The sequence below is a fragment of the Hoplias malabaricus genome, chromosome 14 (assembly GCF_029633855.1).
Source record: "Hoplias malabaricus isolate fHopMal1 chromosome 14, fHopMal1.hap1, whole genome shotgun sequence".
NCBI classification, from domain to species: Eukaryota; Metazoa; Chordata; class Actinopteri; order Characiformes; family Erythrinidae; genus Hoplias; species Hoplias malabaricus.
Window position 1 is genome coordinate 30,152,195 of NC_089813.1, and position 12,026 is coordinate 30,164,220.

The window sequence follows — 12,026 nt, forward strand, 5'->3', positions numbered from 1 at the left end:
TAGCATCTTGACTACCCTGGCCCTTTTTTGTCTTTTAATTTTCTTTCCTCTCATTCATCTTGCTTTCCCCCATCAAACTGTATTATATTACACCCCAGTCCCCACTTCCATAAAAGACCGTTCAAAGTCTTAGTCCTTCATCTCTTTCGATTGCTCATTAAACGGATGTTATGTGAGTGTGTGTGTGTCCTTGCTCTTCTCTCAAAGGCCTCCGAGGCTAATCACTAAGTAAAACACTACATTTGATGAAGTGTTTCTGGAGAGGCAGTGATGCTCCCAATCCGCCCTTAATGAAAATGCTGAGGACCCTTGAGCTCAGCCACAGGGATCAGTGGTAAGACTCTGCTGTCAGGCCACCCATCAACAGCCAGGCCTCTGCTCAAATCCCCTTAACGTCCAGCTAATCACAGTAACCCCACTCTTGCTCACACACAAAGACGCATCAAAATTCATTGCTTCTCCAGCGTATCCGTTATGCATGAGACGATTGCTTCATAGTGGAGCAGTGGAGTCAGACACAGAGGAAGAATAATTCCTTAAGAAGGTTTTGCACCCTCACTTTTTTGTATGCAGTAATGAGTGGAATGATTGCTCTTTGCCAGTGTAATATGATCAAAAACTTTTACCACACGTCATATTTTTAATATCTGTGTGACCCTGTGTTGTTATAAACGCTTCATGTTATTGCTGTGCGAAAGCTCATACTCCCTTCATACTGTTTGTATAAACTTGTAAAACACTGTCAGTGTTCTGGCTGGTTAGAATGACATTAGCTGATCAATGCAGTTTTTTTTTTTCTCCCCCTCTTTTCTTTTTCTTTTTTCCCCCTTCAGTGCTTTGTGGCATCTGTTAAAGCAATTGATCAGAATGCATGTACTCCAAGGGTGGGGGTCATGAGAGAGCAGTAATATGAACTCTTCATTTCCCACTGTTTGCTTTTCTACAGGCTGCAGAGGCCGATCACTTTCGCGCTTTCTCTCTCTCGCCCGCTCTTTATGCTTCATGTTGACTGTAATTAAAAACGTCCTACAATTCAAACATCTATTCACTGTGCTGTGCAGAGACAGATGCCTGTCAAAGGAAACATATGGATTTCTATGTAAATGCGTTTGTGTGAGAAAAAGCTCCTATGTTTTTATAATTTTTTGCCGTTAATCTTTATTGTCTTGTGATAAGTCTGACTTGCATAGAAGTCTCGTACTGGAGTTTCACAAGAAATATTTCCCATCCCCCAGTAATACAAAGTGACTTTTCAGCTATTTCCTTACTTCAGCTGTATAATTGGGTGTACACAAAAATCACAAGCCACATCTGTATCGTCATTATTCAGTCTATCAGTCCATTATTCTGAAAGCAATAACATAATGTTGGTTTAAAAAAAAAACACCACATTCTTTTTGGTATTGCAACATACCCATACCATTTGAGATATTATAAGACTTTTTCTGTGATTCGTAGGAGGAGTCTCTGTCAAAGTGAAAATGTATCCAGTGATATGAAGGATGGTCTTTGACTTAAGCAGGCTATGGTACTGTAGTTTAAAAATGTAATATAAAAACACTATAAATATTAGGTAGCACAGGTTGTCAGTGTGTCTGGTCAGATCTGTTATGACTGAATTCCCACTCATGTTGCCTATAATGATCGGCTTTGTTTGCAGTGCAAAGCGGCTGGCAGTAGGTTTTTTGTCTTGCGCTTTAATCCTCAGGACAGCCTAACCGCCACTGGCAGTTTCGCAGTGGCCCACTGTTAAGGGGCCTGAGACCTCAGTGTTATCAGACAGCGGCTGTGTGAAAATCTGCACACTCCTGCTCACAGGACAGATCAGTTTTCTTCTTTTCCTCCCTTTTTCCTTCCCTTCTTCCCTTCTTTATTCCTCTCAACCTGCTCTGTCCTGAGCAGGTGGGATGAAGTCGGGATCAGGACGAGAGCTTTTGGGTCAGTTTCTAGCCCTGAACAGACCCAGTAATTTGGACTGAGCCCTGATTTCTGCAGGCTAAGAAAAGCCACACAAAAGATGAGCTGGGAGAGCGTGGGACAACAATGTGATGAAAGTGGCAAGGAGGGGCCCGTCCTAATAGAGGGGCGTGAAACGAAGGGAACTGACTAAAGACTGTTATTAGCGAGAATACCTTCTCTCACTCCTCTCAGGAAATCTTAGAAGCCTCAATAGGTCAAAACGTCTTCACAGCTCGAGGTGAACACATTCTCTCACACTCCGTACCAACTTCTTTATGGCTTCGGGGCAAAATATTATGGGGGTGAAAGTCTGCAAGTGTGAAAGAGGTGTGTGTGTGTGTGTGTGTGTGTGTGTGTGTGTGTGTGTGTGTGTCTCATGTCACACCCTGCTTTCATTTTTCTTTCTTTCTTTCTTTTTTTTTTTTTTTTGGGCAAAAACTTTCCCTCCATCCATGCTGCATTTGCTTGTACGCCCAGCATGAGTGTTTAATCTTTTCAGGGTGTTGAATTGGAGAAGTGAAAGAGGCCCGAGTTTTATCCCGCTAGGAGCCATGCTGCTTATTCTAAAGCTCTAATCGCTGTGCAAACACAGCAGCACTACTCTAGCCCTTGCTCCATACACACCAGTGTAAAGTCCAAACTTTTTCTCATCTCTTCGTGCTTTCCCCTCGATCTCCTTCATTGGCCAGACCTGCTTACTGCTATGGGCTACTCTGAAATCCCTCTGCGGTGCTGGAGAGAAAAACGTCAGGGGGTCAGCAAAAGAAAACGGGCTGCGAGTTGTTTTGTAATTTGCTGGGTTTTATTCCACTGACTCGTCCTGAGAAACCTTTAGTGTTTGTGGCGGTGTTTGTTTTTTAATTAGTTGTTCCGACAACTAGCTGCTCTCGCATGATGGTGTAAACATCTGTGAATCCTTCGTCCATCAATATTATGCGCATTCCTCTTTGCTAACCTGTGCTGCAGAGGAAGGGCATTGGCATTTGATGCAAAACAAATAAAGTGATTTGTTCGCTTTTTGTGTTGTCGCTGGCGGCCTCAAAGAAAGTTTTATTTACCCCGCGTTGATTTGATTTTGGTTTGAGTATTAGCTTGGCTCTGGGTTTGGCCTCTGCAGGTGCTAGGGGTTCTGTGCATGGAGGCTTGGGCGGCATGTTCTGAGTATGCTGTTTTAAACCCCTCCATGCAATAAGATAGAAGCATAGAGCCAGGCTTAGGGGATGTGATGTCTTCATAGGCCCGTTGAGATGTTGGATGCCGTTGTTTGGAACTTACAAGATCTTATTAAAATTAAAATCCTTTCCCCTTTGCTGTTCTGCTCTAAATGGGAGATAATGAATTTTTGCTCTTTTGCTTTTTCTTTTCCTCAGAGAAAGCTGCTGGCTATCTACCTCCATAATGACGATAGTGTTCTCAGCAATGTCTTCTGCTCCCAGATGATGTGTGCAGAGTCCATAGTCTCATATCTCAGCCAAAACTTCATCACATGGGCCTGGGACGTCACTAAAGAAGCTAACAAAGCCAGGTAAAGCGCGCACAAACATGCATCCTTGCACTCACGCTCTCATACAGAGGCGCTGACCCCCCCTTGAAAACATTTCGATCGGAAGCATTTTCACACCCAAAATGGATGATCTCTTAATGAGGGTTTTCACCCCTCCCCCATTTTCTCTTCCCTCTCCCTCTTTATAGGGTCTTTTGACAAAAGCAGTTGTGTTTGCTCTCTGAGGCCCCAACAGGGCAATCTGCACTAATCTGCCCCAATAAAGGGTCAGTTAGACTTCTAGTTCTCATTCAGTCCCACTGCTGAGAATGTCTTCATTTTAGCAAAGGGTGGAGGAGAGTGATTGGGTTTTGGATTTTATGGTTTTTATCAGTCAGTCAAATTTGGAATCATAAGATCATCTGGTATAAAGGTTAGGTGGGTACTCTTGTTGAGGTTAAATAGTGAATGTTAGTCATTAGGTCGTCAAGTTCTCCCTTTCTTCCTCAAAATATATCCCACATCTAAAGCAAATATTGCAGTTGTTCATTTCCATTTTTAAACTTTACAAATTACAGCTTTTTTGGGCTATAATTGTATATTCCTGCCATTTAAGGTTCCTTTTAGTTTTTGAAAATGCTAATTATATACTCTATTATCTAATTTTGTACTTATTTTAATCTGGCCCCGTTATTTGTTAATAACACATTTTCATTTCTTTATATTGACACAGAATGGAGTGGGTGTCTATTCAATCAGTCAGATTTCAGAGCTGTAGCTATACAACTTTCTTCTAATTGTTTTATAAATTGAAAATGTTTGTGATTTTAGACTCATAGGTTAACTGCTAATCATGACTAAGCAGAAACGGTTATCATTCAAAAGAATCTGCTAATATTTGAAGAACCATTGAGGAAAAATAAGGAAGGTGAGAGAAAGAGGTGAAGGGAGGGAAGGCCTGGTCAGGCGGCAGATGGAGTCTTGATTGGGCCCAGCAGGCTTTGCTGCAGGGCAGGCCTCGGCTTTTCCTTCCACTAGGCTTCACCCCAAAGGCCTCCTCCCAGAGCAGGCTGCTTACGAAAGGCAGCAAGTGACCCTGCTCCTGCAGGAGCTCCTTCAGCTGGGGCCCTGCCTCCATTCCTCTGGCTCTCCCCTAGTGCTTTTTGCCCCAGCTGGGCCTTTCTACCACAGATTAAAGGCGGACAACATCTGGGGCTATTCACAATGCCAACGACGAAACACACTCTCACACGTCTGTGTGTTTGTGCGCGCACGCACACACCCACACAAACTTCCTTGCACATTCTCACGCTCCTGCGCAGACTCCTGACTGATGATTGGCAGCATACACAGTGGTTGGTGAATTTTATGTGTGGGTGAAAGAGGTAGACTGATTAAGTCTCAGTACTACGTCTTTGCAAGGACAACTGCTGTGCCACTCTTGTCTGCCTCTTTAACACAGAGATTAATTATGCATAAATCCAAATCTACTGAGTACATGCTGGTGTAATTATCACCTTTGAGACCAATAAACCTTATTATTATGAGATCTTAATAAGCAGTTTTTTTACTTTTGTATCATGTTTATATTTGAACAATTTTGCCATTTGTAAACAGTTATAAATAACATGGTACAGCCTTGACTCCCTCTCAGCAGCTGATTTTATCCAGATGTGTGACTTATAGTTTAATTTCTGTTTCTGTTCCAGAAGGTTTTTGGATTATTAATATTTAAGTGTAATAGATAAGCCTGAAAACAATGGAGCTTTGTGTTGCAATAATGTTAATTGCTTCATATTTTCTAAAAAAAAAAAAAAAAAAAAACCAGCCTGTGGAGGATTAAAAAATGAATAAATCAAATAAATTGAACAAATATAATATTTTAAAAATGTATTTTTATTTGTATTTGTGTATTTCCACTGTTTTTTTATGTCAAAGTTCCAAACCTCACTCTAAACAAAGATTGGTCAGCTTGGCAAACCAGTTAATGGCCCAGTGTCTCCTGTGTCCAGACAGTAAAACCGACAAAATGGGGACATCACAGCAAAGAAGTGCTTTGCCTAGTTTTCTCAGCAGCACAGTGGCTGCATTAGGGTTAAATTCTTTATCCACAGTTATAGATATTTACATTTATCAAACCAAGCACCAGAACATACACCCATTCCAGAACTACATTGAAAACAAGTGTTCCCTAAGGTTTGAAAGAGGTTGTGAACTGAGAAAACATCTATAATGTATCTGAAAATAATTTAAGACTTTACACTCATTTGTTTCATTCAGTGTTATGCTGAATGTGGAAGAAGGACTCGTGTTTGCCCTGGTACTTGGTTTAGTGTAAACATCTGAAAGGCTGTATAGAGTTTTTAGTCCATTTAATACAGTTGCTGTCCTGTTTAGATGGCACAGAAAGCACAGCATCTCTGCTGTGATGTCTTTGTTCTCTTGGCTTAATTCTCCAGACACAAGAGCCATCATGCCATTAACTATTTAAATTATTTTGTGGTGTGTACAATTCTCTATTTGTTTCTTGGGGTGTAACACTGCATTGTGCCTAACCCTGCCAGATGGAAGTGGAATTCTATACCCACTGTACAGAGTAAACATTTATGACTAACTTTTTTTTTTGGTACAAAAACAGGTCCTCAGGGTAAAATACAGTTACTGGAGAAATACAGTTACTGATGTCATTTATTCATTCATTCATTCATTCATTGTCTAACCACTGGGCGCAAGGCAGGAACACACCCTGGAGGGGTGCAAGTCCTTCACAGGGCGTTACACACTCACATACTCAAACTATGGACACTTGAGTCGCCTATCCACCTACCAACATGCGTTTTTGGATCGTGGGAGGAAACCCACGCAGACACGGGGAAAACACACCTAACTCCTCACAGACAGTCACCCAGAGTGGGACTCGAACTTCCTGCTGTATATATTTAGTCAAAAAAATTGTTTTGTGATGCTGTGCTAATTCTGAGTGGCCTTATATCATGGCCTGATAAGGGATACTCCCCAAAGTTATTAGAGGCGGGCTGACAGTGTGGGAAAGATCTCTTAACATCGGAGTATATGAAATGAATGAGGCATATGAAAGAGAGATATGTGAAATGTCACTCCCATTACCAAGCCATCCATGATGAGATTTTTTTTAAAGACCAGGTGTTGCCAGTTTAGAGGAAAGAACTCCCCTCAGGAGCTCTGAAAACTCTTTAACATTCTCACAGATTTCTTCCGCATCGCTGATGTGACAGTCAACTGCCAAATTCACCAATGAATGGGAACTTGGCAATTACTGCAAGTGTATTTGTACAGTGACTTGTTTTTAAACCACTTGACTATGCAAAATATTTAAGGAACTATCAGTCCTATATTTTCTATATGTATCTTTTGTTATTACGGGTTACACCTGTGCTTCGTAATAATACACTAGGTCCACAGTGCTCTGAGGAAATGATAGATTAAATATTCATGTTAAATAAGATGATCTCTTTGTGAAAGCGATTTCAGAGTAATGTGTAGGAAGCTTTAGCTGACTTTTTGCACTTGCTCTTTCTATTTTGAAGTACTCAGTAATTTCATTCAAATCTCAATTCCATTTCATAATAAACTACTCTTCGTCTCTTTCTTTATCTCTCTCATTTTTTTTTCTCTCTTTGTGACCCCTCTCAGTCATCTGTTCCATCACCTTATTTTACTTGCCTGTTATTAAGGCCGCACTTATTAAAGGAAGAGGAGAGAATCTAATCTATATTTGCATTCAGTCTATAGCAATTCATTAATATTATGACATTTACTGTGAGCTCTGCAAGCCTGCGTGCTACCCTTTTCCTTCAGCGAAATGTTAATTTAAAGTTCTGTCTTTGTAATGGAATAAGAAATCCTCCCTGGCCTATCAAATTCAGTGAGGCAGGAGTGGAATACTAATTTGGTTTGGTGGTGTATTTAGAGGTAGAGTGGTGTCACTCAAGAAAAGCTGGATTTATTTTTTTTAACAATATAATGAGTCATCTTCTCTTATCAAGATGTGATTATCCTAGAATCTTCATTGACTTCTTCTTTGTGTTTGTACATTTTATGATTTTGTCTGTTTGTCTGTCTACCAGTAGTAGAATCTCTCTATATGTGTCTTGGCTGACCTGTCACTTAACCATAAGTATGCTTTAAGTATGTCCTTTGTTTTTTTTTTTTTTTTTTTACATTCCCCAAATCCAGACTACTCACTATGTGTACAAGGCACTTCGGAAGTGTCGTTGCACAGACCATACGGACGTACAAAACTGACCAGTTCCCCTTGCTACTGATCGTTATGGGCAAACGTACCTCCAATGAAGTTTTAAATGTTATTCAAGGTAACTTTCTTTATGGATGATTCTAAACACTTCTGATTATAGTATGATTATGTGGCAGTTTGAATATTTGTGTGTTTATTTCTAAAAGGTAACACAACAGTTGATGAACTAATGATGAGATTGATGGGAGCAATGGAGATCTTCACAGCTCAACAGCAGGAGGACATCAGAGATGAGGTGTGAGACAACAGCAATCACAAGTTTTTTTCCAATGCGCCCTTTAATAAAAGAAGCTGCTAAATGATTTAATTGTACCCTGCTCATAATACCAATAGGCCACAACTCGAGATTTGTGTATTTGTCTTTCTACCTGATATTCAGAGTTCATAGAATGGAAAGTCTAAGGAACAAGTTGTAACAAAGAACAACTGTTTGTAGTCCCCAGAATTGACCCAGTCATACAGCCATCACAAAGTGTTCCACATTTTTGGTTAGTAAGAAAGCACAATTCATTAGCTACTTTGTTATAGTCTGGGATTCTGTAGTGATCACAAAGTGAACAGGATGCCATTTCTATATGCTTTCACCACATGTGGCCTCAGCTTGTTTTAAATCAATGCCCTCTGTGCAAATAAAGTCTGACACAAAGACTAGGACTAAAATGAGATGTGTGCTGTATCCATTCAGTACAACTACGTTAAGAATGTTTGCATGACCTATTGTACCTGTTTCATATGGCAGAAGGGAAAACTGTAAAGCGACTTTGACCCTTGCTCTCTAAGCCTGTGTCTTTCAGAAGACAGCCATAAGAATAGAGCACAAAGCAACACAGTTTTTGTGTATAAAATGATATAGTGATTTAAAATATGGCCTAACGTGTATATAAAACAAGCCAGTATTAAAGTTCTACTCTTTGAAATAAATGCTGCAAAATAGTTATTTGTGTAGTAACTATTGTGCAGTAATTATTGTGTAGTAACTACAACTATTTCTGTTGTAAATTGTATAGCTAATATTTAGTTGATATTTGGACACTCACAAATTTCTTATTCATTACAGGCAAATAAAGACTAACAAATAAACCAATTATGACGATTAAAATAGGAAATGTTAATGATAAAGTTACTATTACTAACAGTGGTAATTGAAGGAAAAGTTATTTTCCAAAAGTTATTAGTATTGTTGATATTATTAGATTTTGTTTCTCTTTCATGATAAGCCTCCTTGTTTGCATTGTATATCACATTTTGGATAGTTTTGCTAATATACACATTTATGGAATATTTATCAAACACTCTCCAATAGATAAGAACATCTCTTGTGGTCTGATACCTACTTGTACCTTCTCAACTCATTTAGATGTTTTCACTCGGAGATCAGTCCACATAGCAGTGTGGTGAGTGAAGCAGTCTGTCGTTTGGTGGGAAATGTTTCGATAGCAAGCGCAGGTTAATCATCCCTTCTGGCTGCTTGGTTGATTTGATTACTGATGACATCCCTCTGTCTTAGATGGCATTTCTCAGCAGTGCTGTGCTGTGCACAGGAATGCTATAAGAAAATCATTACATGTGAAAAGCTACAGAATACATATGCTGCTGTTTGGGCTGCTCTAGCTTTGGAATTCAAATTACAAATTTCTGTATTAGTTTATATCTTGTTACCCAGATTTATGTCTGCATGTGTTTGTTTTATTTATTAATTTATTTTTTAACAGTATGAGATTGAGTTTTTTAGGCAGCAATCAGCCATATATTTACAGTTTTAAATTAAAAACTACTTTTTAGGTTTCTAATGGAATATGTAAGAACATATTGTTGCTGTCCATTCAAAAACACCTATCTTATATTTTGGTAAATTTTTAGTTTCCTCTGCATCATTTGAAACCAGAAGTTGTCATTCACATTGGATCAGAAAATGCTTTAAATTTACTTAGAATAAAATATTGTTACATTGGCTGCTGTTTTGGAGAAATTAGTTTTTTGTTGGACAGTGACAATATGAGAGACAAAGGGTTTGGGGTTGGTTAGCACATTGATAAAATCAGAGACAAAACTCTAATAGCCGAGGTACTGTTAAACTTTGTCTGTCTGACACATGGCTAAACTTGTGGTGGAAAACGCCCAGTGTGATTCACCCAGGCACTTTTCAGTCTCTCTGGGTGTAATTAATTGCTTCTTTTGGCTAGGAAGGCAATGTGAAGTAAGTGTGTGTGTGTGTATGTTTGTGTGTGTGTGTCACAGTGATATCACGGTAATGGAACAGAGGTAATGACTGCAAGAATTCTCTAGTATATACTGTAAAGGCTGTATGTTGGTAGGTCAGCTGTGTGCATTAGTCAGGTGACTCAGAATGACCATTGTGTGTATGTCTGCGTGGACACAAACACAGTCTGAAGCTCATGAACAAAAAATAACCAGACAGCGTTAATTCTTCTGCCAAGATCACAAAAGCATTCCTGTATGAGTGTCAAGATATGACCAAATGTCTAGTTTTCGGGTGGAATGAGGCTGTGTTTTTATAGAGATATATTGAAAAAATGAATCTGTTAAAACCAACATGTTTTGTACAAAAGGGTATATTTGTCATTGTTTCATTTTCAAGTGAGTGGTGCTCAGTTATAAATATTAATGTGAATACTAGGTATCTCTGACTAGGTGACATCTGACTCTTTTGTCAGATTGTTGAATTATGTTAAGGTTTTCTGTATTAATTTCACTTCTTTCACAAATAAGGTAGAGAGGTAAGCAGAATGACTTATTTACATACTATTAATTCCTTTCTCAGCACAAAACTGTGTTTTGTTTTTTTTAATGTTGTAGTTTTTTTTTTTTTTTTTTTTTAGGGGTGGTAGAAAGTTTCCTGAAGAAGGTACCAGTAGAAAAAACAAACTTTAGCATATATACTCCGCCCCCCCACACTTGAGTACGATTTCAGGATGTATTTCTCATTGCTTTGATCACCCAGTGTGATCCCATTTTTTATTCTCCTCCCCAGTCCTCTGTATCCTTACTCTTTCACAGCTCCCCACACAGTTTAGCCTGAAGAACAGACCGACCTGCTTTTCACTAGACCAGAAACAATGGCAGGGGCCTGACCACACAGAAGAAACTGTAGAATTTCCACTGCTTTACAACTCAGCAGGTCGACGTGCAGCTGGGTGCCCCCCAACAAACAGAAACCTTTCCAATAGACACACAGACACAATAGAATAAAAGGTCCCTCTAGTGTATGTAGTGGAACCCATATGATACTCTTTCAGTCTACTTCAGATTCTCAGTTTGTCAATCGGATGTTTTCTTTGTCAGCACTACAGCCACACAATCATGCCCTATACTTCAAAGCAACCCTGTTTATTCTTGTTTTAGTGCTTGTTTTTTTGTGTTTTAACTTTGGTATAGTTTTATTTCTTATGTAATATAATTTAACCAAAACGTATAAGATCATTTTTCTTCCTTTCAGGATGAACGTGAGGCCAGAGAAATGGTGAAGAGAGAACAGGATGAAGCGTATCGCTTGTCTTTAGAAGCTGATCGCAAAAAGGTTTGTGAATGCAAATTGATTGGTGTGATGCTCCAACTTTTAAATTAATTTTAATAACTGGAGTCAACAGCAGAAAACTGTTGGATGTAAGGTGAACTTTAGTATATTATTTACTCAATTTTAAAAACTGGTTCCTGGTTTTAGGCTATTTTACATTTGCTTAACTTCTTTACTTTCAAAGAGAGAAGCACAGGAGCGTGAAGAAGCAGAGCAAGTACGTCAGGAACGAATTAGGAAAGAGCAGGAAGAGGAACGAGAGGTGAGCACTGACTTCATGGTATAAAATGCCACTGTTTAATAACGTCACTGCTGTGAATTGCTATTATTTTTTACATAGTCTTTGTATCATTCATTTGTTGGTCAGAGTCCTACAGACTGAACTATTACTTCATTCAGTGGCAAGGGCAGCTCCAGCTCCGTAGGGATTTAGGTGTTGAGGCGTAGTATTCTATTTGAAGTATGGCATGTTTGGTATGACACTGTAATTTACCTGACATTTACAAATTTGTCATTAAGCATACCGTTCTTTCTTATACACACATCAAACTGTACATGTTGTGACACACATGAAAGGTGACATTGTTACAGAAATGACATAATTGCTATCCATTTGCTAAATCCTTTTGTATTTGTCACACAAATTGTGGCATTTCCCCAATTAATTATTTTGTTGCATGAGTGCATCAAGGTAGCTATTTCTATTTTAAATAACTTTTTAAGAAGGGTTCCCTCTTCAATGCAAGATACTGCTA

General features: G+C 39.0%; 1 protein-coding gene across 2 annotated transcripts in view; it reads left to right on the plus strand.

Moving 5' to 3' along the window:
• faf1 (Fas (TNFRSF6) associated factor 1) overlaps positions 1–12,026 on the plus strand; it is a 71,818-nt gene that overhangs the window by 46,877 nt on the left and 12,915 nt on the right. For both annotated transcript variants that reach the window (XM_066643783.1, XM_066643782.1), the window contains exons 13-17: positions 3,330–3,484; positions 7,658–7,794; positions 7,883–7,971; positions 11,194–11,274; positions 11,456–11,533. In XM_066643783.1, coding sequence (XP_066499880.1) covers positions 3,330–3,484; positions 7,658–7,794; positions 7,883–7,971; positions 11,194–11,274; positions 11,456–11,533 — 540 coding nt within the window. The remainder of the gene's footprint in view (positions 1–3,329; positions 3,485–7,657; positions 7,795–7,882; positions 7,972–11,193; positions 11,275–11,455; positions 11,534–12,026) is intronic.